Source organism: Vanessa atalanta, chromosome 7, assembly GCF_905147765.1.
Source record: "Vanessa atalanta chromosome 7, ilVanAtal1.2, whole genome shotgun sequence".
In the NCBI taxonomy this organism is placed as follows: Eukaryota; Metazoa; Arthropoda; class Insecta; order Lepidoptera; family Nymphalidae; genus Vanessa; species Vanessa atalanta.
This window is the reverse complement of record NC_061877.1, coordinates 898,221-926,123: the sequence shown is the minus strand read 5'-3', so window position 1 is coordinate 926,123 and position 27,903 is coordinate 898,221. Positions and strand designations below refer to the sequence as shown.

Genomic DNA, 27,903 nt, shown 5'->3' with positions numbered 1-27,903 from the left:
CTTTTTTTAAATTATTTGACGCTATTCACTTTTTTATAAAGTCTGAAGTACTTTAAAATGACGAACTAAACAACTATAGTAACATTATTGTTTTAACGTAAACTTATTTAAATAACTTAAAGCATTATTAAATCTTGCAACTACATTATTATTTTTTGCCTGGTGTTTCTTTTATAAATAAATAATTTACTAAAGGCGTTCCGTGGTTTAAACGAAACATAATTCAATGATTTGCGCAAATAAGATTCCATATTGAATATTAAAAGCAACTATACACACTATAAAAGCAAGCTGGAAAATATAAGCATACTAATTAACAGGATTATTAGTGCCTTTTAATAACATGTGTATTCTGGCCCTAATGCGTTTTTCGCCTAAGAGCGGTCCGTCGCCGATAATAATTGTCAGTATACTTACATTGAAAGAAAAAATTAATACCAGATTTGTAAATAAAATTTCGGTATCGCTGTTAACTACAAATCATGACACTACAAGTCGCTTACTGTCTCTGTGTATTCTAGATCTTTACAATTACACAATGGTTTTTGATACAGTTTTTTTTAAATATATTGATTGATTCAAGAGGAAGGTTTATATGCATAATACATGGACAGTATAGTAGAGAAACAATGATAATTTTAGGAGTTTTCACAGTGATGTCTGAACCCTAGTGAAAAGCTGGCTGAACCCTACGAGATAGATCAAAATGTACTAAAAAAAATCTACTAAAAAGTCCGCGATGTTATATGTCTAATCTCTTAGGCATAACCCACAATAACCATTTTTTATCCTTTACTTTTTACGAGAAATAATGTCTTGTTTTCCAAACGATTTTAAGCAATACAGCATTAATCCTTATCCAATGAAGTACCTTAAATACATTGTGCATTTGATATAGATACATACGGCCCTTTACAGCATGTAATTTAAATGAATATTTTTTTAAATATATTATAGATTTAAAACGCAGGGACAAAGGGGTTTGTATTATCTAATGACTGAAAAGTTTTGAACGTTGAAAGACATTCTGTAGTATATTTAGTATCAGCATAGTGCGAAGCCGGAGCGGATCGCTAGTAAATTATAGATTGTAACGTAGTTTGCACCAAATCGAATGGAAGACTGTTACATTACGAGTTGAAAAACACAACATACTAAAAGATAATGAACAATGAATAATTTGATTGATAGGTATACATAACAGCGATTATTTCTTTGAACAATTATTTCTGTTCAATTATAACTTCTTTATTTTCATTTTCCTGTGGGAGTAAGTCAGAGTTTTGTGGTGGTAGCATCCAAGGATGTAATTTATATGCCGTTGACAATATACTAATTGAAGGATCTGGTATTCTAGGTATTGGTAGCAATGAATTGTATTGACTCCAATGCGGGCTAAGGAAAAATACATGGCGGTCTTGTCTCTCTTGCAGAGGTCTAAAATTGCGTAAATTTGGCTCGTCCCAAGGATTCCATAGTTTCCGAAATTCTTTCATCTGAAATTATTAACTTAGGTAAATTATTAATAATTATTAAAAAAAAAAATTATGATAAATGATGTGTTCAGATCTAAACTCACTCAGCTCAGATTCTTCAAAAAACACTGTCTATAGGTACTAATGTATTAAATGCAAAATTAACTTTGTTTGTCTGTCTGTCCTTTAAACCATTGAAGCTTATAGGATGAAATTTGGTATGAAACAAACTCGTTTCCTAAGGAAGAACATATACTTTTTATACTTAAGCAGACCAATACCTAAAAATTGAGCAAAGCCGCGAACGAAAACTCTTAATATATAAAACCAGGTTCAACTGTTATTTATTGAATATGGTTTTTCAACTGACCTGTTCAAAGGAGGCATACAAAGTTATCCGCGGAACCAACCATCTTACGACGTAGTTTTCTCCTTTCACGGAATTTAAATTTCCCCAGTACAGGAAATAATCTTCAAAGAACATCGGAATAAGACGTGACATCGGGTAAGGGCCGACGCGTGTGCTCGTTTGACTTTCTCGAATTCTCGGAAAACCTTCTAAAATCCACTGAAGCCGATCATCTGGGTTCACTCCGTACTGTAAAACAATTTACATATTAATTTTATTATTATTTACAAATTTAAGTGATTCAATTCTTTTTGAGACTCTTATGTTTAAACATTTTTTTTTTATTTTCATTAAATATGAAAAATTGTATTTACATTTCATGTACATATTTTTATCATGGTATCGGTAGGTAGGTTAGCAAATAGGCCGCTTGATGGTAGACAATACTGATCCTAGATATTGGCGTCGTATGCTTGTTATGTAAAAAATGCGCCCCCAACCTTGGGAACTGAGATATTACGTGTTGGGCCTTCAGTTACGCTCACTCATCCTTCAAACCGGAACATAACAATAAGCATTATTGCTATATGATGGGCAGATAACCCAGACGGTCTCGCGGAAAGCCGAACCATAAAGTAATAATATCTATACAATCAATCAATAAATTAAAATAATTCAATTATTTTAATTTATTGATTTAGGCTATCGTACATTTCCTTACTGCTTTATTCAACTTCCAAGTCCTCTAAATGTCTGGGAGTGATCGCTATTTAAGAAATAATACTGCCTTTTTCATATCCTTTCGTAAAATTAATCTCTTGATATATATATTTTTTGATGTTCAACACTTTTGTATCACGCTCGAGTTGATCGAATAAAAGTATATATAAATGGAAAATCTTTCATGGCTTATAAAATAAAATATAGAAAGTCTTTAAAATAGCCGTAAATTTTTGCCAAAAATAAAATATCGTTTGAACGAGTGCCTTTTAAATGTTTAAGCGCGCGTTATTTATTTTTAACATGTTGAAAAGTCGAAAATCTTTACTGTGTTCGCTAGCGAGCGTTTTGTGTATTTTTTTTTATTTGTTCATTTTCGTTTTTAAGCTTCGAGTGCAAATCTTCCAATGAAATGGCAGCGCATATTCAAGCCAGGGCCGGATTATCCATTGCGCAGGCTTGGGGCCCCTAGTCAGGCTAAATAACAGGATTATTTGTGAATTTGTTGACGATTAATTTTTTTCTATTTGAATAGACATCTTCTTAATAAAAAACGTTAAAAATTGTGTATAATATTGTGGTAGAAAATATATATTTTAGGAAGATAGAAAGCGGTAAATTGTCATGTACATTGACTATATGTATTAATCCGACCATGATTCAAGCGCCCATTTGAACATATTGTAAGTACAGTGTTTATATTATAAGTTCGAATGTATTGACGAATACGACTATTTATAACTTTCTATGTATGGTCTGGCACTGGTGACGGGTGTTAAGTAACTCTCTCTGTACCCCAAGCAATTCAAACAGAATTTCATAAGGATACACACACACGTAAAAGATTAAAAATGATGACAGTCGAAGTGACTTAAAAGCTTGTAATAAAAATCATACTTTATTGATAATATTTGTAATATATATACATAAGGCCTCAGATTCCAAGGTCTTCGTTTCAAACACTTTTGTTTCAGGCCGATAAAAAAATATTGGGTTAGTAACAACAGCCCAGAGTCTAAAAGTTGGTATGTACACTCCCGTGCCTCGGAAAGGACGTAAAGCCGTTGGTCCTGCGTCTGAACTCTTTTCTGTGGTGTCGGATTTATCGTCCCATCGGACTATGACAGTGAGGGAAAATAGAGTGCACCTAGATTTGCACACATATTTATGTACAGTATGTCCTGCTTAGTTGGCTAGATTCCTTTGAAATGAAAAGCCGTAGCCGATATCGGCCAGGTCATCATATCGTTGTATCCATAAAACGTTAATACAATAATATATAAATAAAGTTTAAATTAATTAAGGCACTTTTCATGTCGAGAGTTGTAATGAAATCGAAGCATGAACTGGGCACGAATTTACAAACTTACCAGACGTTAAATAATTTTGGGAACAGATAAGTTAAATTACATAATAACTGGTCCGAGATGGACCAGTGGTTAGATCGCGTGCATATTAACCGATGATTGCCTGTTCAAACCCAGGCAAGAACTACTGAATTTTCACGTGTTTAATTTGTGTCTATCATTCATCTCGTGCTCGGCGGTGCTTCGGAGGCGGCGAAGAAAAATATCTTGAGGAAACCTAGATGTGTCTAACTTCAACGAAATTCTGCCACATGTGCATCCACCAACCCTTATTGGAGCAGCGAGGTGGAATATGCTTCAAACCTTCTCCTCAAAGTGTTATGTGTTATACATAAAAACTAGGCCAAGAGCTAACTTCTGATATTAATTAGTCGTACGCGTGAACATTATTTTATCATAATTATAGCAAATAAAAAGCCATTGGAATTGAAATCAGGTAGGCAGAAGCGTCGGGGGGACTTCGACAAAAATTATAAAACAATAATGCTTTATAATTAATAATAATAATGTTATTGGTAAGTAAAATAATTATAATATCCTTTTTGTTATCAAAGATTGTTTGTTATCCTATTGTATTGATATTTTTTGTTTAAAATTTATTCTCACAGATTCTATTAAATGTTTGAGTGTAGTGTTTAGTTACCTTTGTTAACATGTAAGTTGTAAAATGTAAATACCTGTAATGGTGTATCACACTGTACAAGCGTCGTTTGTTGTTTTTCCTAAATATGGTTTTTGAATATGCCGATGGTATTTCTAAAGCAATAAATAAATAAATAATAATAATAATAATCAGAGCCAGATTTAGAGGTCTGAAGACCCTGGTGATTCAGAGGAGTGTAGGCCCCTAATTATTTTAATTCAAATTGATTTGAACTATTTCATTTCTGTCAGTCAGGTTTTTTAATAATTTGTCATGTGCGTTATTTTTATATTGGTAAATTTAAAACAGCAATTAATAAACGTCCCTCCCGTCCCCTTAATACGGCCCTGTTTATATAATTTAAAGTTAGTTAGGTACCTTAATAATGTAACAGACGAATACAACTCCATCTGGATGTCGTAAGGCCTCTTCTTGCGTCATATACTCAGACTTAAAGAATGTCACCTGTAATATTTGTTTATTTATGCACAAATACTTTTTTCGTTACCTTTGTAGTGTTTACCTATGGAATTATTTTGTATGTGAGTATGTCACTGATCTCCGGAACAGCTGGATCTATTTTGAGAAATGTTTTTGTGTATGTGTTGTCTTGATTGATTAAGATTGGATCCGCCGTAGGCATTACAACTAGGAAGTATATATAATTTTTATTTCACCCATACGAAGTCGGAATAAGCAACTAGTACTATTATGGGTTAAAAGCTAAATTGTATATTAGACTGCACTAATCTGAGAATCTATCGAATATATTTTCTACAATATCCAGCGTATCGTTATATTGATGTAGTTTTAACATTAATATTTTGATTTCTTTTAATATTATTTATGAAAATATCACGAGTAAAGTACCGCCCACACATCGGATATTCTGTCACCGTAATGCAATATATAGTGTTGTTGTATTCCGGTACGCAGACGATCTTGCACAGACACCTACCACCTACTAAAATTATAACCACAGATAATATTATATTATACGATATGCCAGTAAATTACTTTTAACAAAAATAACCTGCATTTCTCCAGGATAAATTCTTTTATCGACTGAATGTTCACTGCCCTCCATCATATTCGATCCCCAATGAAAATGTACTTGAGAAAACACATGTTTTTCCAAAAAGGGTCCTCCAACTAGAAATGGCCTCTCGGCTTTCCATTTTGCTCCGAGCAGAACTAGATTAAATAACAGTTAATAAAAATCAAACTTTGAGTATAAGAGTTGACTATTGTGTGACCGTGAGGGTTGTAAGAGAGAACTATGGGTTGGGTGCCAGTGGGTCAAACCATATATAACTAAGTAAGCTGCATTTATGGATGCAGTTCCAAGGAAGCCCGTAAGAGACTCGATATTATGGTAGCGTAAGAAAATGTTTCCAACGGTTTGAGTGGAGTGGTCTCAAATAAATTGAATGAATGATATCAATGATAAAATAGCTCATTATTTCAAGGTTATTAAATTATCAATCGATAAATAAATAATAGAAGAACATATTCTTTCTCTAATCTGGTAAAAGTATAATAATTACTTTTTTCAAAGATTTACATGATATGTAATATGGATTATTAGTTTCAGAAATGTTATGAGATTTATTTATAATGTATAGCAAATACTGCTTTTACGATTTCCGGGAAAATATTTTTGAAGATATTTATGGAGCCACGATAAGCAGCTAGTATAAGATAAATTTCACGAACCTGTGTATCCAGTATTTGTTAGTTTCACTTTATGAGGATATATGTCAAAGTTATACCAAACTAGTTCCGGACACCAATACTTCAAGGAACCAGTGATGGAAACATCTATTGGAGTCGGAAGGCTACCTTCGAATTCACTCCAATAATTAATCCATTCTAAAGATCCAAATGGTGGTTCATTCTCATTCTGTGCTGGAGCTTGTTCTTCTTCCTCTTAAATATAATAATCATGAATAAGATATTACAGCATTTGTTCCTATATTACACCGCTCGCTCTTCCAACGAGCTAAAAAGCAATGATACGTATTCCCGTTTGGCCCATCGGGCAAAACTTACTTATCAGTTGGTTACCCAATCAGAGATGTACGTAGCCTACCATAAAAACCAATAGGATTATTAAGACTATACACACTAATCTTTGAGATAAAAGTATTATTTAATAGCCTGTCAATTTTCAACTTTAGCCCGGTGCAAAGGTCTCATCGAAAATTTTAAGAAGCTTTCCACACCAAGCGGCTTCAATGCAAGTTAGTAGATACACGTGTACAATGTTCACTTGTCAGTATTTAACCCGATACATATAAGTTACAAGGTTTATTATAAACACAAATTAATAGATTGAAAATTCATGGCCTTTTGATCTTCGAGTAGGAAACCATGTCAAGTCAAAGTCAAAGTCAAAAATCTTTATTCAATATAGAAGTGTTTACACTTGCTTATTGATTGTCAAAAATCTACCACCGGTTCGGAATTTAGCACCTCGGACCTGAGAAGAACCGGCGAAAGAAACTCAGCGGGATATATTTTTTTTATTTTTTTTAACCATTTTCCATGTAGGTACAATGATAAGTATATTTTAGTTATTTGAAACAGCCTGGAGGCGATCATTTCATTCCCAAGGTGTGCAGTCAACTAAAAAGTCATTAGTGTTGTAATATCCTTTAGCACACAAACGCTTTTTAACGACTCTTTTGAATTTTATAATTGAATAATTTTGAACGTTTTCTGGGATCCTGTTGTAAAAACGTATACATTGCCCCAAAAAAGAATTACTAACCCTGTGGAATCGGGTACTTGGAGTAACAAGTTTATTCTTGTTCCTAGTGTTAATAGAATGTAAGTCACAATTTCTGGGAAAATCATTTATGTTTTTGCGTACATACATACCATTATCAAAAACAAATTGAGAAGCGACAGTCATTATTTTAATTTCTTTAAATTTACCTCTTAACGAATCTTTTGGGCCCAGGTTATAAATTGCACGAATAGCCCTCTTCTGCAGTACAAAAATAGTATTAATGTCAGCTGCATTACCCCAGAGTAGGATGCCATACGATGGACCATTATACTATGGAAATAACTGAAGTACACAAGGCGAGCCGTATCCACATCAGTCAAAAGTCTAAATTTTTTTACCGCATAGGCTGCAGAGCTGAGTCTATTCGCCAATTTATTTATATGGGGGCCCCATTGGAGCTTAGAGTCTATTGTCATACCAAGGAACTCTGTTGATTCTAAAACATCTAATGCTTCCCCGTTTAAACGTACACTCGTTTTGACACATCTTACATTGGGAGTAGTGAATTTAATACATTTCCCCACATGGTTTCTAAACATCGGACCATCAGGTCTCAAATGTACTTTTACATAGTTTTTTTATTAACACACTTACATTTTATAATTATTTATTCATTAGAGGAATAACAACAACAACTTTAACTTCATCCTTAAATACACAACTACGGCAAACGTGGTAAATTTTGCCAGAATTTTCATCTATCCGTGGCAAAACTTGGAGGCACGAGTACATCGACGTATTTGGACCCAATAAAAGGAAATTATATTAAACACAAGATCAAATTATGAAAGATAAATTTTCCCATCATAACAGGAATAATTTCATGTAGATTAAATTATTTTTAATATAAAAAGGTTACCCGTTTGAGCTACCGTTGTTTGTTTTATCATGATTTTCTGAGCGAATTACACTTAAATTTTATGTAATTAAACTTATATTAATTTTCAGTACTTCGAATTTATCATTTTGACGTTACAAATCATTTCAGTTGATTTGACTGTCTACACAAGACAACGTTTATATAGTTATAGATATTCCTCATTTTTAATCTAATTTGTTCAATATATTTTTAACAAAATATTTAAAATACTCTATGCAACATATTCTATTTGAATATACTTATTTAAAAAAATAAGAACAGTATATTAGAAATATTAACCATCTAAATTTAAAAGTAATAATAATGATGAATACTTCATGAAGTTTCATTACAACATTAAAAACGTTTTAATACTGACATTTGTAATTTAGTTGTGATTTTGTTAATCATTATCAATGTCTAATCAAGCCAAAAATGAATCGAAATAAAACTATAATATGCAAGGATAGTATTGATCCAGATCCTGAACTATTAGTTTGGGAGAAATGGATAAAAATAAGAAAAGAAGAAACAGAGCATTTAGCTCGAAAGACAGGAAGACCGCCCGCGGATTTAGCGATGAACTTACTGACAAAAGTGCGAGAAGATAAGGAAAGGAAAATAGTACTAGAAAATTCACAAATTGAGAAAAAAGTACGCATAAGAAACACTTTATGGGAACAGCCTCAACGGTTAAAACAGAAGTGTTATTGTGAACAAGTATATGAAGTACAAAGAACTCGCGCTGAACTTGGACGTCCTCGCATAATTGAACATATTGGAGTTCCTCGTCACATACAAGAAACGGAAATGGGTATAGCAGATGTTTCTAAGCGGAAATCATGTCCGAAGTTGGATTCGTCATATATCAACTATAGAGAAAAACGTGAAAAAGAACTAGAGCCGAAAATAAAAAAGATAGATCCTTTTCGGTGAGGGCATTTTTCATCTTTCTTCATTTTAATTTCAGAATGAGTTGCCCTCCACCAACGTAAATATAAATAAAGTTCACTTATTAAATACAATATATATTGTTCCTTGCAGGTCTCAAATCGATGAAATTATGATCATAGGAAAAAAGCCTAAACCTCCTCAAAAACGGATGGCCCCTTTACCAACTATCGTCGTAACGTATGACCCCGTTAATGACAAAGATGTAAGCACATTATACGCAGTAAAAATAAACGATACAATACTTTTAAAAGAAGTAAGTGGTCAACAAATCGATCATTTAATCAAAATGCAAAATGAATCCTGGCATGAAGCGTGTAAATCTTGGTCATATTATTTTAATTGTCCAATAAACAAAATTGGGAGAAGCAAGATCTTCTTACAAAACCTTGGGACAGTTACACTGAGATATTGTTGGAAAAGAATTAAATTACCCTTTGAAGATACACAAAGTCTGGTATTCTTTTTTAATAAGAATGAAAACGTGTTATTTCCAGGACAAAACCAAGAGATATTAATCACGTTCATTTCTAGTAACACAGGCAGTTATAGTGAGAGTTGGGAATTAATATTTTTAAATACTTGTTTCTTCGAGAATCAAAATAAGCAGCTAATTTTTAATCTTTACGCTGATGCAATTGAAAATGTAGCAAAAATCAAAAATAAAATATTTAAACTAAAAAATATAATTTATAACAATGTTCTTAAAAATATAGCTACAGATTTATTAGAAGAGATTGTACAAAAAGCTACAACTGTTCAGTTGCAGATATATCCTTACAGAAAAAGGTTTTTGGAGGCCGAAATGTTTGTTATGAAAAATCCCGTTTGTTTTTATCATCAAACGGAAGTAGCGAAACTTAATGAGATATTTACAGAAATGGCTCCAGGAGAACAATGGGACCTTTCTATTATAAGTTGGAGAATAAAAATGATGGAGAAAGAATTTGAAGATAGAATGAAATATTATGAAACTCTAAGAAAATCTCATAGAGAATGTTTAAAGCCATGGTATGAAGACGATGACTTGCTTGAACAAAAGTATAAAGTTGTTAAACAAATTCTTGGACAGATGTTTGACAAATTTGACGAAGAATTTGCTCGGTTACCAGAAATTTCAGATATTAATGATGAAACTGTAGAAAAGTCTACAAGTGAGGCTTCTCAGCAAGAAAAAGTATCCGATAGAAACACTTCATTTACTGTGAAGAATATATTTTATCTTCGAGCATATGAACATGTAGCAACTGCAATAGATATGTGTGCTGGATTTATTAGTAGCTTAGATCTGAACAGATGGATAGATTTTGATTTTTGTCGAACCTAAATAACACTTAATTCTTTTGTGTTTATAGCACAATTTTGTTAGCAATTGTTATGAAATATATTAAAAAATAAACCACAAATTTTATGATATATTTGTAAATATAATGTTTTTCATTCGTTCTTCCACCTCAGGAGGTTTAATTTAGAAATTAAATATCGATTAATCATTCAGATGGATAAATAAGCTGTTGTAGTAGATTCGAAGCAATTAACAAGATTATCTTAGTTTAAATTATCGTAGGTAAAACAAATACGTAAGCTTGAATTAAGAAAACACAAATTTATAAAAGTAGTTACTTAAATTAAATAAAGTTATTTCCAAAATAGGCAGGTTGCTAACTTTTATGTAATCAGCACGTAATGAAAGTGTAAAAACCTTAGATTGATTGATGATATTTACCATAAAGCTTTATAATACAAAAAACAGCAAACTAAGAAAACGACGACTATTTAAGCGAAAAGGAACCATCAATTATACCACAAATATTTAGGAAATATTGCTGCGAAGATTAATTTCAAAGTAATCCTATTCTGTATAACAAAATAATAAACCTCAGAGCATATTCCTGTCAAACATATCATTACAAACAAAGAGAATAGAATCACTACAATTTGCAACTGACATAGATTTTAAAATGACATAATACATTAATTTACACGTGTGGAAATTAAGTATGTGATTTTATGTGAACTGTGCAATTATTATGCTTTATTAGTTTATTTAAAAAAATAGAATAAATTTGATTATAATATATGTTAAGAATAGTGATCATAAAGTCCTTATTCGTAATCTTCATCGTGTTATTTGCCAATGCTCGAAAAGGTAACCTTTTCATTATTATAATTAATTTTTCCAACAGCACTTATTCCTATTGTAACGGTAAACCGTATTTGTTTGAAGAAGTTTCTAAGAATCTAATATAGTATTAGATTACAAACTATTTTCAAACGTTCCTACGAGTATGTACGTTCGAAATTATACCAACGAATTGTCGAGTGTTGTGAGAGTCTTAACAATTGATACAGGGAACAAACCCAAATTTTTTACTCGTACCATTTGATGGAAAAGGGATTCCCAGAAACGTACAAAATGCCTCAATTGTTAATTAAAAAAAAAAAGCATTTTGGGCCAATTGTGTGCCAAAAGTTATAATACATTATTGGAGTTCGGATAATTTTGATTAGGAAGCAGGCGGAATGTAAATATAGAATCTTGACTTAACAATCAGAAATTAAAATACACTGAATTGAGAAGTATGATTTCATTCTCATAGTTTAAGTAATTAAACAATTGCAAATTTCGCAGGTGCTTCTGAGGTAATTGTATTTTCATTTCTGAGCCAGTATTTTATTTTGGCTATCATTGTTAAATGCAATCCTTCAATATTGAAGTTTGAATTATAGTACCATATTCAACTACTACTACACATACTACTACACTAGGACATTTAAATATGCAAAATCTCTATAGTTTCGACTTCAGGTACCCAGGATCAAACAACCACACGTCCGAATACATTAAACGATGACGCTGACGATATTCAACGACAGTTGGACAATGAAGCACGCGACAAAATGGTCTATGGGAAGGTGTGTAATGGAGTTATTTGCATGGTAATACTGCAATCATATTTAATTACAGCGGAAATGATTCATTTTTGCCAAGGGAACGACTCTGTAGAACGATCCAGCACCGTTTTATTCGCTTTCACTTGTTTTCAGCAATAAATCAGATTTATAGTTATTATATTAAATAGGGTTAGGCCGTTTTTATGGCGCTAGTGCTTTTATTCATAGTAGTCAGAGCCGACCAGAGAGATAGTATTCCAACCATAATGGCGGATTATTCTTGTAATTGACATGGAAACTCTGAGGGTCGAAGAAATATCTGTTAATTTGAATTTAATATTTTTTAAAATTAATTCTATAGAGTATTTACTCCACAAATCTTATCTCGTTTAGTTTTTTCAAGGATCGCCAGAAAAGAGGGTTTGTTTCAATATTTTTTTTAATTTACATAATAACCTGAATAAATATTTCAATTACATATTTTAGGTGTACTGTGTAAACATATATTTTTGTTACACAGTACACTTTGATATCATATACTGTTATTATTTAAAAGTTATATAATAGTATTAAAGCGACAGCTTTTTCATTGCTCATGTTCATAACACCAGAATCTCACTAAAGATAAACTTGGTGTCAGCCGTGAATTAATTGACGTAAAGTCCCCAAAGATATAATAAGCAAAAAATACTAGTCTTACTTTATGTACGCTGTAGCAAGATTTATGATGGAAAGGGATATTATCTCATGGGACTTCCTCAATTCATAATTGCAACGGGCCCTTTTCTAATTATGAGGACATGTTTTCTTACGTGTAACTTAAATACTAAAATAATATTAAACTTTCCTTAGATTTCCTTATAAGTTCAGGAGTAGTGTTAATTTATTCTCCTGTATTTAAGAAGTCTTTAGGTGTGATTTGAATTTTTTTTTATTAATGAAAAAGGTTGGGACGGTCAAATGGACCTAATGGTAAGTGGTTAGCATACTTGGTGGTAGGGTTTTGTGCAAGCCCGTCTGGGTAGGTACCACCCACTGATTAGATATATTCTACCGCCAAGCAGTACAGCAGCATGTCTATTTAAAATATCTTATAATAGCTTGTAAGAATATAGAATATTTTATTTATGAAACTCGCGTGAGCTTTTTGATCACAAATATGAGCTATTGTTCACGGACATGTTTGAACGTCATGTACTGAAAACCACGGTTCATTGTTCGTTTACAATGCTTCCAATGCTTGTTTTGGTGCTGGTTGGTTAGTAATTGATCACAGTTGGTTAGTTGCAATAGAAATACTAGCTGCATTTCTATTACTCTCGACAGCCGATATACAAAATATTATACGATGATATTCAATAAATTCCAAAGCGTATTAATGAATTACTAACCTTGGGAGCTAAGATGTTAATGCATGTGCAGTGCAGTTACAATGATTCACTTTCCCTTCTAAATGGAACTCAACAATCATTATTTCTGTTTGGCGGGAGAACAACAAGTGATGAGTGGGTGGCATCTAATCAGACTTGCATAAAGCCCTACCAAGAACGGCTCGTTACTGGAAACTCGAAACCGATTGATTACATAAAATATAGGAACTAGATAATAATTTGTACAGAGACCCAGAGTTTTCGCTATAGTCGCATCTATATCATTTATTTTATTTCTGATTTCTTTGTTTATACCATAAGTAAATGGGCTACCTGATGCTAACTGGTCACCATTGCTAATGTCTGTATTAGCGCCTTAAGAAATGTTAACCATTCATAGCGTCGTCAATGCGCCACCAACCTTGGATGTTATGTCCTTTGTGGTTGCAGTTAAAATGTCTCAGTCGGCCTTCAACCCGAAGCACAACAATAATGAATGTTGCTGAATGTTGCTATTTGGCGTTAGAATAAATAATAAGTGAGTGGTACTTACACTGAAAAGCTTTCACAGAGCCCTACTTACTACCAAGTAAAGCAAAGATGAATTAAATATTGCTCGTGACAGTGCAGTATATACGCCGTGACCGAAGTCGCTATTTTTGTATAGTCATTATTTCAAATCGGAAATATTTTCAAAGTATGTAAAAACGTTAAATATAAATGAAAGCTAAAATCATAAATAACATGGAATAATAATAATATTTGAATAATATATATTAAGGAACTTTATAAAAAACTCAATAGAACAAACGGAACTCCACTTATAGTTTTCAAATGTAATGGTCATCGAACTTTACCGAACGACATCTTGAACATTTGAACTAGATTCTAGATTTTCCTTGATGTATCGAAATAATACATAAGGATTCATTTTATTATACCAAACACCAACTGTATTTATAAGACTATCTATAAAATCGCGTACGTAACGCAATTGTAAGGGTTTTACAAAACAAAATCAAAAGAAACTTTATTAAAGTAGGCTTTTAACAAACTATATTAAGTAAAACTACCACCAGTTCGGAATGTAGATTCTACCGAGAAGAACCGGCAAGAAACTCAGTAGTTACTCTTTTTCAACATTTCACAAAAATACAGTCATGTTAGTTAAATACAATCGTATATGTTTGTATGTAGTATATCCTGCCTGGAAGACAAAAAGTATTAACTCCACGATTTTTTATCATCTGTATTATCTTGTATTTAATAATATGCCTTCTTTGCCAATGTATTTTTGACAAATGATTTGAATTTATGAAATGGAAAAGTTAAAAATGTCTAATACTACCCGCTAGTTTATTAATATTTTTATTACATTCATGTATATAATTTATTTATGTATTGTACCTATTGTTGTAGGAACAATAGGCTTTCATGTTTCATGTTTTAGCTAAAGGTTAACTGGTAGAAAATGCCTTCGGGCATTAAATTCGCTATTTGTTCCAAATGCACGATTGTTTTCGTTATTGAAGGTGTTTTTTTAAACATAAAAGTTTACTCTATTACATTCTCTAACGATTTTTTTTAATATAACTATATATTTACATTAAATTTAAAGGAAAAACATTTAGTGATATAATAATTATGTTTTAAATATATACACAACCCCCCTAAAATTACTAATTGGCATATAATATGTGACCTATTAATTTAAAATCCAAATTAAACGACTAATAACTTTATTAAATTGTACTTAGGTACTAGCTAATTTATTTTATATAAATTGAATGTTTATGTATGATAATGATGATGAATGAATGATATGTTTATGTGTATGGGGAATAAATTCGTGTCGTCATAACATTTCTCCTAAATTCCAAAAGTCGAATGGTACGCCGGCATATAAAGTCGTATTCATTTGTTTCCACCAAAATAAAAAAAAATCTAAGAATTTTTGCCTAGTTGCACACAACTATATTACGAATCTCGTTATGTTAAGGTTACTGAACTTAAGATATTTTGTTGGCGGTACTGACGCTTTAGATGTTCCAGGCCGTTCGAGTTAAGCTCTATTACACTAGGTGGCGTTATTGTGATACGGTATCGCAGTTTTTCTATGATGACATTCAAATCAAATCAAAATATATTTCTAGTATGCTCTCGCGAGCACTTTTGATTCATTTCTTTTCTACTTATATCTCTTTGTTATTATTATTTACAATCTCTTAGTTTCACCTAAAACCAGAACCCAGCTTAGTAAACCTTTACCTATGAGGGTGCACTGCTTTATAATACGTGTATTGTCATTTCATGTATATAAGACTAAAGTATTGGAACATAATATAATTTCAAACAAACCTCTTTTATTGATTGTCTCCAAGTTACATTTTTTTTTTTATGGTGTCCATGCGAATTCCAAGAATCTGCTCGAAGATAGATCTAGAATAACTTCTAACTAGTGTAACTTCGGTGTTTCAAAATTTCTAATATGGTATATACATATATTAATGGAACTAATAAGTGGGGATAAAACAGGATAATTCACATGGAAACGTTGAGTTACGTGCTTGTTAGATGAACTAAGTTTTGTCTTAGATACAGCATTCCACTTCAATATTCCTATCGGTTCCGCTAATCATTTTAGGCTAGGTGTAGGTAGGTACCGCATGTTTATTAAATAATAAGAAGATTTTTTATCATAGTGACTAGGTCTCATGGTTAATAAGCAGTATAGTAATCATAAATAATTTAACTATTATTATAACGACTCACGATTAAACCACGTGATTGATCATCCATTAAAACTTCTCAAGTTCTCCTCACCTAACTCACGTGATTGAGTCAGTATAGCGCAAGTGACGTCATTTCTGAGTTCTATGATTGGTAGAACATTGTCAGATGTAGACGTCGTTAACAATTCCCGCAGGACCAGTATCAAACTACAGGCGATAATGACATAGATTCGAGTCGAGCAATCGGTCGTCTTCATTCAATACGAAATATAAAATTTATTTTTCAGCCGAAAACTGTATGGATATTCCGACTACCCACGCAATTTCCACTAGGTACAACTAAATCGTTGTCAAGAAATTCCAGAAAATTGGTGAGATTTCCGATACGTAATGTTAATGATCTTTCTGATGCATCTTATCTGATTTTTATCTTTTATTTATTGAATTTCAGAAAATTTTTCAGAACCGTGCGAAGCCAAAGACGAACTTGCCGGATAATTCAAGTAATTATCTTAAATATTTATAAAAAAAGATAAATACAATCTTGAAGATCAATCAGTTGTCAAGATCAGTCAGTTTGGAGCTTATTCCATTACTGCTGGACTTGCTGGTTGTGAGAATCGAGCCTCTTGAATGGATGAAGTGCTATATCCTACCTTTGGATTCGAATTTGCTTCATGCCAAATTTTGTCAAAACTTGTTCAATGGTTTAGCCATAAGGCGTAACACACAACCAGATTTTCTGACAGAGTATAATATTAGTATCGATCTGCATGAAGTATGTTATATTTTTTTGTCTATGTATTATGTTATTGAGGCAAATGTGCACCCATGCGAAAAGAATTTATAGTGTCCACCTCATATGCGCTATGAAGTTCATAGTTTGTTTTATACAATGGATTAAATGAATGAAATCGCGAAACCGAATAAAATCATTAATTTTGTGTTAATTATTTGAGCAAAAGTATTAGCAAATTACTCGGTAGTAGGAATTTGTTTGCCCGTCTGAGTAAATAACACTCAGCAGATATTCTATCGCCAGAGAGCAATACTTGATATTCTTGTGTTGCGGTTTGGAGAATGAGTGAGCCAGTGTAACTACAAGCAAAGGGATAACATGTTAGGTCCTAAGGTTTGTCTATGAACCGTGGGAACGATTTACCATCAGGTGGCCTATTTGCCGCTCCACTGACCTATATGATGTAAAAGGCATTTAATACTCCAAATTAAATTTTATATACAGTCGATTATTGCCTAGCAATTATTAAGTCTACAATTTATTCATTTCAGCCTTGATACCGAATGAATGGTGCTATAAAAGTAAGATAAGTATATGAATACTTTTATTCAAATATTTTTTTTTTAAGTAATTTATATTATGTTCAGAACTCGTTTAGCTTATTCCACTAACAAACCATTTTTGGTGGTATAAAAATATATGAAGTGGTAGGTTATCACCACTTAACATCAAGTGGTTTATTTGCAAATCCACTTAACGTGCGTAACGTAACATAACCTCTGAATTTCTGTGAAGCATAAGGTTTTTTAATTCCATGGTATGAAAAAGGATAGATAGAAGTAACGACAGATTTGGCTTAGGCTAGACGCTGAATGCTTATTAGTACGAAAAGATCCAGAGTAGTTTATTCCCAGGTAGATTGGCTAAAGTTAATAGGGTCGTATTTGTAATATTATATATTTTTATTTATTATTTCATATATTAAATAAAATTATTCCGTCTCGTGATCGCAAACAATTGTACTGATCATCGTCAAATTTACAGATTTTTTTTACTGAAATGTTAAATGATTCATTTTGACAGATCAAAATGAATGGTACAAAAAATATCCTCATTGCGGGAGACATTCGCAGTCACCAGTTGATCTACCAGCTGTTAGAGTATTAAAAGTTAAAGGAAGTCGAAATCTCTGTTTTATCAACTATGACGTTATTCCCCGCCATCTTACTTTAAATAAAAGTGGTCAACGAGGTCAGCAATTTGCTTATACTGTTCCGTTTCGTATTTATTGTTATTATTATTATCCGTATTCATGTAGAAGGTTCAATATGATAAGAGAGAAGAGATTTATCGTTGGCAAATCGTATCAGTATTAATACTATTAAATGTTTATTACAAATAACTTTGTCTTTGTAAATTTCATTAGTAAATTAAATATTATTGAGAATTGAATTAAATATTATTGAGATTTAATATTTTTCACAGTAATGTGCAATTTTAAAATAATTTTTAATACACGTGTTTTAGTAATCTTATATGGTGAATGGGAGCAGGAGCGTCAACCTTTGGTTTACGGTGGAGCTGCTCACAGTCGACGTTATGTCTTCCACTCAATGATACTACATTGGCCTTCGGAACACAGGATAGGAGGTTTCCAATATCCTATGGAAAGCCAAGTTATTCACATATCAGCTGAGTTTAAGTCGTTGGACGAAGCTTTAGCGGCATCATTGCGTGATCCTCAAGCCGTACTTGGTATTGCTAATTTATACAAGGTAATGTTTTAATTTATTTCAAACTTCATCGTCTTCAATTTTTATTTTAGAACATAGGCAAAGATATTCCATTATGGAAATAATGTTACAACAGATTCTTTTAACTTTCTTTCTTTATCTCTTTTTTATAATGTTAAGCTAAGTGAATTTGAAAGTACGAGTATACCGATATATCTGATTACAATAATAAAGCCACTTATTTATAATTATGTTTAATATTAATAGTAGGTACCTATATATTTTATTTATGATACATCGCTTGTGAATTTTACTCTTAACTTCCAAACATCCACTTTACATTGATCTAATTATTCTGGAGCAAAAGTTCAATATAACATACACGTATTTGCTATGGGATATTTGTCCTTTAATCTGCAAACCTGCGGGCCTACGTTATCTTACAAGTGGATTGAATTAATCCACACCTGTCAAAGGTCTAAGCATCATCAGCAAAAGTTGGTGACAGTTCTCTGTAATGGTGACAAGGGATCAAATTAAATTTGCTCTAACCTTACCTAAACAAAGTTTAATTAATCTGATAATTTTAAATTTAAAAAAATCAAGTCATGTAGACGTTCCTATATAGATTAAATTTGGTGATAATATTTGTGATTTTTTATTATATAGGTATGGGGATAGGCAAATGGGCCACCTGTTAAATAGTTTGTATATAAGTGGTAACCACCGCCCAAAAAAAGCCAACCTTGGGAGCTAAGATGTTATGTCTCTTGTGTTTAGCGTAACTAACGCTGGCTCACTCACCCTTCAAACCGGAACACAACAATGCTAAGTATTGCTGTAGAATATCTAATCAGTAGGCATTAGCTAACCAGACGATCTTGCACTTAGCTCTACTGCTAAGTAAAATTGTGTTAGATAATCATAACTACATTTACTGTCTATGCGTTCTTAAGCTATTCTTCCAATGGTGATCAAACTTCGGTGAGGTGTTCTGCGAACGCCAGCGAAGACCCTAGTCTAAAAAACGTATGTATGTATGTTTTTCAATATAAGGATTTAATGTCGTTTCGTGTCGTGTTTCGTGAACGTGTAGTATAAAGGTCTTTTTTCGTTCGAAGTCGAAACGGCAGGTTAGTATTTAATAAAATTTGTTTCAGTATAAAAATTATACACAACAAGGCTTAGCGAAACTACTGAATGTGGCCTACAAATCTCGTGGTATCAACGCCTCCGTGACCCCCCTATATCTATCGTACTTCAACCCTCCATTAAAACAATACGCTTGCTACCAAGGATCGTTGACTGTACCACCATGCACGGAATCTGTTCTATGGATGGTTAGAGGTACAGCTCTATCTGTTACAAGGGTAAGAAATTAATGATAATTTATTCAGTAAGATTTTAATGGAACATTCGAACTTGGTGCATCTAATTAGAAATTAATCCATCCCAGATATAATTTCTCCTTTATCGTTGAATATATCGATGATAAAAATATATTATTCTTTGTTTTCAATACAGAACAAATAAACGTAATTGTATATTGTTGATTGAATTTTTAATAGAGATAAAAGTAACTTACTTCTTATCGGAATTTTCGCACTCGTGGTAGTTGCATATATATATAATAGGTAGTATGTGACAATAGACAGTCCGTTTCTATAATAAAATTCCACGGACATTTTTAACTTTGCCGAAACATAAATTCAAATCATTTTAAAGAAATACATTGGTAAAGAAGGTATATTATTCAATACAAGATTATATAGATGATAAAAATATATATGTATATTACATACATATATGATTGTATTTAACTAACATGACTTTGTATTTTTGTGAAATGTTGAAAAAGAATAACTACTGGGTTTTATATGTCAACAAACCATGCGTCGGAGGTACTTAGGGGAATAACCTAGAAACCTTCTCCAAAAGACAGGGTGCCAGCCCAGCGGTGGAATATTTGTAGGCTTTTATTTTACTTTTTGAGTACTTGCTACTACTAGAATGCTAGTTAGCCACACCTATTATCGTGAACTCATAATTGAATTAAATACGATCTACTCTTTTATTTTATAATTGCCATTAATTCAGATCATCCTAAAGTAATTAAAAATAGTTATAGTGATATTTATTTTATTTTCTCTTCTAGGAGGATGTAGAAATTGCCAATAGCTTATTGGATGATGGTGGGGCGAGAGGATCGCTTGTTCGTCAACCACAGCCTCTTAATGATAGAAAAGTGTTCTATTTTAAATAAAAATAAACTGAATACATGATTTTTTTTTTTAATTCCAGATAAAGTTTACCATTTAAGGCGAAGTCGTGGCGTCTTACATATGTTTACATTAAGTATTTTTTGCGTTTTGTATACATATATTAAAGCAATTATACACGTTGTACCTGTTCTGCGGTAATATGTGATAGGGGATATCTTGGGGGGATACTTATTATTGCAAAGGGATGTATAATGGCATTTATTCAGCGATAAAAATATTACGTTCCGTACAATCCTCTTACTATTTTTTCTATATATTCTCATAATTCAGCGAAAGCAACTTCTTTCTAACCACCCTGTTATTATGTATTTAATAATAGACTTTTAGACAATTAAAAACGGTTGAGAATAATTAAGACTTAAAATTTTTGGCTACGTATATATGTTACTGTAAAAGCTCGAACTAAGGTAAATCATAACATTTTCCAGTAAAACCTAAGATTTACAGACGTGAATTGGTAAATGTAAGTATTTATTATAGAGGGACGACTTTTTCGGACTTTTACCATTCCAACCTAACCTTACCTAACATGTAAATCCTATGATTTACCAAGTGAATGATCTTAAAAGTTCAAATCCCAAAGTTTTGTGGACATTTACCATTCATATTCGGTAAATCTTAGGTTTTACTGGAAAGTCTTAAGATTTACCGTAGATCGAACTTTTACAGTAACGTATACTTATATTATAAATGTAAGTTACTAAAATATTATATAAAATCATATATTACTGTACTCTAAACATCGTTTCAAAAATAAAAAAAATAGTTCTTTTATCAAATATAGAAGAAAAACCATTTAAAATAGAAAACGTTAAAACTACTTCCAACGTTAAAACGTACAGAGTTAACTTTTAAATTTACAAAGTTAGTCGTCCTGTAAAATTCTATTTCATTTTACTTATAGCAATTTATTTAATGATATTTTCGTGAATTAAGATTTAACGCTGACCGTTGACAAATTAGAAGCCCTTTTATCCTATCCACCATTTCGGTGATAATCTCCGGCATTTGATGACACTGATAAATCAGTGACTCCATAATAAACATTTTTATTAATTGCGAAAAGTATAACGTTTTGCTTTGTTAACTTTTAAAAGTTGAATCTTCATTTTTTAAAAAAATGATTTCGTTCAGACCTATTTCGGCCACGGTGTCTGACCTCAAGGGAGACTAGCCAGTTGGTTACCACTTATTGCGTGGTTACGCTGGCATACATTTTATAGTGCACAAGTGTGAGCACAGCACAGGTGCACTATTTATTTTCTCTCTGTCACAATACAATAGGATGGCAAATCCAATATGACCGGAAAGTGTTTACGCGTCACTATTGGCTTTACGTGCTTCCCGGAGTATACACACTTCCAACTTCCAGACACCAAGCTGGTACTGTACTGACTGTACTAAGGATCTGTGGCCATATATATAGCTACAAAAGCAATAAGACAGTCAGACCTTTCTTAATACCTCTTAACGAGAAATAATTCGTCTTCAATGTCAAAGCTTCTCCTAATACATTTAAGGAACTCAACTACAACTTCAACTCAACGTTGAAGATATAACACATTCTCATCATTCACATTCAAAAACTTATGCTTTAAAATTGCTCATGCAGTAATCATTTAAAAGTTACGTAATTTGTTCCTTATTTGAAAGTCTTTAATCTGGGAAACATCAGAACAGGATGTTTAGATATAGCCTTATCCAATCAAAGAGGTAGAAAAGACAAATAAACAACTTCGACATTGAATCGATAAGATAAGATCATTGGTCAAGATCTCTCCATATCTATGACAATCATTAGAGGTTCGTGAATGACATTTGAAATGTCCACAAAGCTGTTATCAGAACCTTGGGAGTAAAATTAAAATGGATTTAAGCAAAGGTGAATAGTATTGACGAATTTAAAAAAGAATTATCAATCAAGAAATGTTTGTAGTGTATAATAAAGGCGAGTTATTAGAAAATGGAATGAAATTATAGATAAGGCTTATTATCTAGACACGTGGTAGCGTGTCAGCCAAGTTCTAGTAACAGAACTGGCGAACAGCTCCGTGTGTAATATTACACGAACCATTTGGAGCCACTTTTGACCTCCTCATAACTCAAAAACTATTTGACATAAATTTGTCAAATTTGGCTTATATATTGAGACTCGCGAGATACATATGTGTTCCAAATTTCATAAGCGCATCTTAAACGGTTATTTAGATATTAACGTCTAAAAATCGTCTTTTTTATCACTGACTATCCCATAGATCAAAACTATAACCTACTTCCAGGTGACCTAGAAAGTTCAAATTTGACGTGCAGGTGACAGACCTTAGGCAACAATATATTATCCCAAGTTATAAGAAGAAATGATATTTTATGTAGTTATAAGTAAATTTCAGAAAGGATTATTTAACTTGGCACCCATTTAGATCTCACTTCTTTTGTCGTTAAAGACAACAACCAAGGTATATATCATAATATTTTACTTGGCTCTCATTTTTACATTTATGTTTTTGATGGGATTTGTTCTCTCACTGGTAAAGGTTATAGGTAACTGACATCTAAGTACCCACACAGATGATACGGGCAAGCACAAAATGAGTTGAGTTTTTAGTTTAAGTTTTCTATTTAGATAAAATGTTAATATATTTAATAATTGTGTTTAAAGAAGTGGTTTAAAGTAAGCGATATAGTAGTAGGGAAGAATTTTATGGAGCGTTCCTATATTCGTCGGAAGAAACATTGCTACATAAAGAAAAAGTGGGGAAAAGTGAGCTACCCTTAAAATAAGTAGAGACATTTGCCCAACAGCAGCAATTATTTACTGAAATATATATTTGTTAATAAATAATTAAAATATTTGAAGTCGATATGAATATAGTGAATATAGAAATAACGTCAAGAAACTCAGTTGTTTGATTTATATTCCTTCTATCGAATTAAAATTCTCATATCGAATATATATAAATAAATTTCAATACCGATATCAATGTGTGAACGAATGTGTACCTCACGCTGTTTATCGCTTATAATCCAATAGAATAAGTAATTTTGACTCTAGTGATTGATTGTTGTGGTTAATCGTGTTAAACTTGCACCGAGCCATATCTCGATACACGAGTATATTGAGATATGGCTCGGTGCAAGACTTCTAGTCGTAAGCTGGATTTAGATATTTAAATCCAGCTTCATTCTAGACGAAATCTCTTTGAGTGCCTTACAATATTTGTTATATTTATATCGTGAAAAGAACGAAAAGGAAGTGGAGTAAAGTTTGGGGGGGCAGGGTGAGAAGAGGGGAGCGCTATTGAGACGATTGTCAAATTATATTTAACCTTTAATCTTGTATTGCATAATTGCATGAAGAATTAATATTAGATAAATTTCCTTCGTGTGATTTTCCATCATACGTGATATTGACGAAATAATTTATGGACTGTTGGAACAACTAAAAGCCGTTAAACTAAGTATTAAATTGAATAGGATATAAATAAAATTGATTTGTATTCAATGAATTTTACTAAAATATAAGTTAACTTGGCGACTAATATTGTGTTAGCTTTGGCGGGTGAGTGAGCCAGTGTAACTACAAGCACAAAAGACATAACATATTAGTTTCCAAGATCTGATCCAAAGATTCAAGATTCGCATCGGCGATGTAAGTAATGGTTATATGATTTAACAGCACCAATGTCTCATATGAAAATTGAAAAATACTTAAAAATGACATTATAAAAGTATCAGGAAACTTACCACTAAGTAAAAATACTCTAATGGGGTTTTTCAACGAGAAGTTTTATATATGCTATTGCAAGACAAGTATAAAGCCAGCCAAGTCGACCTTTGAATCGTATAAAAAGTCCTCCAGTTTAAGCAGACCCAACTACGTAGATGATATTATATATAATTCTTCTACCATAAGACAATTAGACACAATGAGACGCACTTATACGAAGCGTTTTGCTTTCTCATTTACACACAGCGTAAATGTGGAATATTCTTCCGGCGTCTTTGTTTCCTGAGCATTAAAAACAATTTCAAGCCAAGTGTGAATAAGAATCGTCTAGACAAGGACATTCCATTTTAGAAAATATCACTACTTACCATCAAGTATGATTGTAGTCAAGTGTCAGCCTATTGTAAATAAAGATATCTGTACCTCTGTCCCTCTCTCACACTTCTGACATAGAAATATCAAGCATAGAATTAACGGCTTTATTTGCTCCAATAAAACAATATTTATTTTCCTAACCAATGACTCATATTTTCGTATTTACACCGTACACTCTAGCTACAAAATCTGCAGTAAAATTGTTACCACGAACAAAATCTGTTAAATTACCTCGTCTTCGATCACTTTGTGATACAAAAGTATTGTCTTACCGATATCGTATAACTCACTGCAAGTAAGACCTCTTTCGTGAGGTCAAATACAGTTTGTGGCAAGAGTCGATCAATAAACGTTTCTTATTCATAAGAAAATTGCAGTAACAAAGGTCAATATCGATCAATTATTTGAATTATTAAATAAATTCACCAATGTACATCATGAATAACGAAATAACACTTTAAAGATCGGTGATTAGGTTGAAAATTGAATAACACATATAGATTTTCAATTACACGTTGGACGTTGCGTTTGTAAGGCAGTGTTTCATATGAAAATATATAACAAGTTTTATTTTGTCTATTTGGATATAGATTAGATTGTTTTAGGGTAAAGCTTTGTGTACAGAGAACGTCGAACTGTATATAACGATGCGAACACTAACAAAATAAACTATTATTCTTTTAGAAATATTAGTTTTAATTATAATTCAGGCAGTATATATGAGCATTGAATTATTCTATACTTTTATTATTTCCATATACACTTACTTATTGATTGTCAAATTGTAACAGTGTAATCACAGGCACAAGAGACATAACATCTTAGTTCCCAAGGTTGGTGGCGCATAGGTGATGTAAGGAATGGTTAATATTTCTTACAGCGCCTTTGTCTATGGGCGGTGGTGACCACTTACCATCAGGTGGCCCATATGCTCGTCCGCCAACCAATGCCATAAAAAAATAATATACCCTGACCTGTGACGAACCACTGGTTGTCGATTGTAAATAACCAGGAGGCGATCGTTTCTTTTCCAGTTGGTTGAAATCAATCAATGAATTCACTGACTGTGAAATAACTTTTTGCACACAAATATTCCTTCGCCTTTTTTTTTAAATTGAACGAAGACACTTGGAATGCTTTCTAGGATCCTCTAAAGTTGCATACATTTTCACTCAAAAGAGTTTCTTTATCTATGCAATATTATTTAACACAGATAATAAATATATTTGCGTAGTGTAATCAGTAGATCGGGATGACAAAATAAATTCAAGCTTGACAATAATTCTTCAACAAATACATTTTTCAGTCCCTCGCAATCATTTCATTATTTCTCGTGACAGAATAAGATTTCAAAAAAAATAAGAAATATCGAATATTTTATGAGGCACATAAAATAATAAAATAATTATAATAATAATGTAATACAAATAGTTTCAGTTATAATAATAATGTGATATAATTAATAATAACATAGCACCGTGGAGAATACTAGGTTACTCGCTAACAATAGATTAAAAATGTATATTCAAATTGGCTTATATAAATGATAGAAGCTCATTGATGCAAGTCCTTACTTTTTCGATTCTTTGATTTGTAATAATCGCTTTGACGTTACAAAATTGGTTACACTAAGAACATTAGTTATCTAATAGTAACAGTGGCGTATACAATTATTTGTCATATATCTATCTATCCAAATATAATAAAAATAGATATAAATGATATATTATATAGATAAACAAATTCACATTCACAATGGATTAATTATGTAATATGTTTGGGAATCAAAATTAGTGCTGTGGTTAGTGTCGCTTGGTGTTGGGTTTGATTTTGTTTGTTGTATGTTGTATGTTTATATGAATTTCATTGGGTTATGATGTATTATAAATAATTAACAGTATATCTAAGTGATGAGTGAATAATAATAAAATACAATGATTAAATGTGTTGTTTGCTAATAAAACCAATAATATTTTAAAGCTTAATATTAACGATGTAATAAATTTAACAAATAATGTAAAAATAAAAGATGTAAATAGGGAATAACGGATATTTTGAAAATGACCGATGCTACGGTTTAATTATATATGTTACAGCTAAAATTGAAATTGTTAGGTTTTATGCATATTCCATAAATAGAAAATAAGAGTATACTTCATAAGCGTGCCAATAAGATTGAAGATATATTTTTGAGATATAGTGATATAAAATTACCTTGTTTTTCTAATGAGTAGCTTATAACACTGCAGATCCTGAGATACTGGTTCCACTTCAGTGTCCAGACAATTATATTATATCGGGTTTTTGTGTCGATTATTTTTCAGTATATAAATTGAGCTCTTACAGTTTCTGTGGAATTCCATTTCATTGGATTATGAGAGTGGGGGAAAATAAAGTGCAATTATATCTCATGCAGTTGATTAGTACTATATAAGAATCTTTAGAATGTTTGCTGTGACTGAAATTGGTTTAGAGGACATCATCATAATTAACAGTTCGAAGCACAAATGTAATGAAGTGTTAGATCCCGTGGTGGATTCGTGGATGTTGAAGAAGAGGTTTATATCTCTTCCAGTACGCACGGGCGAAGATCTGCGGATGGTTCATTCTTTTTGCGAAAATAAATTAAAATTTAATTAATTGATCCTTATCAAAAAATATATACTCGTCACACCAAGCAATTGAGTTGTTAACATTTAGGAAGTGCGACAATTTTTCATAATTATAAATCTATCTATGAGACAGTAGTGTACTCACTTCTAATTTTTATACTTTGATCAACCAATTAACTTTTTATGAAATCGATTCGCTATATCTTTCATTCAGTAGTAGAATTATTTTTGGTTTTCTTACAATTTTCTTATTAAAGTTGTGTAAGGTTCATTTTTTATT

At 31.9% G+C, this 27,903-nt stretch overlaps 3 protein-coding genes across 3 annotated transcripts; 2 read left to right on the top strand and 1 right to left on the bottom strand.

Annotated features, from left to right (window-relative positions):
• Positions 1-1,593: 1,593 nt before the first annotated feature.
• Positions 1,594-8,290, bottom strand: LOC125065413 (carbonic anhydrase 2-like). The gene is made up of 6 exons (XM_047672993.1): positions 8,208-8,290; positions 6,271-6,483; positions 5,588-5,748; positions 4,933-5,019; positions 1,846-2,073; positions 1,594-1,713 (listed from the first exon to the last, which is right to left on the bottom strand). The coding sequence occupies exons 1-6, from the start codon at positions 8,236-8,238 to the stop codon at positions 1,594-1,596; spliced, it is 840 nt and encodes a 279-aa protein (XP_047528949.1). The 5' UTR covers positions 8,239-8,290.
• A 352-nt stretch (positions 8,291-8,642) lies between these two features.
• LOC125065412 (MYCBP-associated protein-like) lies at positions 8,643-10,485 on the top strand. Its single transcript, XM_047672992.1, has 2 exons — positions 8,643-9,139; positions 9,252-10,485. Exons 1-2 carry the CDS (start codon positions 8,643-8,645, stop codon positions 10,483-10,485), a joined length of 1,731 nt encoding a protein of 576 aa, XP_047528948.1.
• A 752-nt stretch (positions 10,486-11,237) lies between these two features.
• On the top strand, positions 11,238-20,890 carry LOC125065411 (carbonic anhydrase 3-like). The gene is made up of 9 exons (XM_047672991.1): positions 11,238-11,307; positions 11,956-12,074; positions 16,443-16,526; positions 16,607-16,658; positions 17,446-17,475; positions 17,978-18,145; positions 18,422-18,669; positions 19,788-19,997; positions 20,783-20,890. The coding sequence occupies exons 1-9, from the start codon at positions 11,238-11,240 to the stop codon at positions 20,888-20,890; spliced, it is 1,089 nt and encodes a 362-aa protein (XP_047528947.1).
• Positions 20,891-27,903: the final 7,013 nt, after the last annotated feature.

Bases quoted from the DNA above. Each gene is read 5' to 3' on its own strand.
- LOC125065412 (XM_047672992.1), top strand. From the start codon at position 8,643: ATGAATCGAAATAAAACTATAATATGCAAGGATAGTATTGATCCAGAT. The intron at 9,140-9,251 runs GTGAGGGCATTT...TGTTCCTTGCAG, and splicing joins AAAAAGATAGATCCTTTTCG to GTCTCAAATCGATGAAATTA.
- LOC125065411 (XM_047672991.1), top strand. From the start codon at position 11,238: ATGTTAAGAATAGTGATCATAAAGTCCTTATTCGTAATCTTCATCGTG. The intron at 18,146-18,421 runs GTCAGCAATTTG...CACGTGTTTTAG, and splicing joins AAATAAAAGTGGTCAACGAG to TAATCTTATATGGTGAATGG. The intron at 19,998-20,782 runs GTAAGAAATTAA...TTTCTCTTCTAG, and splicing joins CAGCTCTATCTGTTACAAGG to GAGGATGTAGAAATTGCCAA.
- LOC125065413 (XM_047672993.1), bottom strand. From the start codon at position 8,238: ATGATAAAACAAACAACGGTAGCTCAAACGG. The intron at 6,484-8,207 runs GTAACCTTTTTA...ATTATATTTAAG, and splicing joins AACAACGGTAGCTCAAACGG to AGGAAGAAGAACAAGCTCCA. The intron at 5,749-6,270 runs GTTCGTGAAATT...TATTTAATCTAG, and splicing joins AACAAATACTGGATACACAG to TTCTGCTCGGAGCAAAATGG.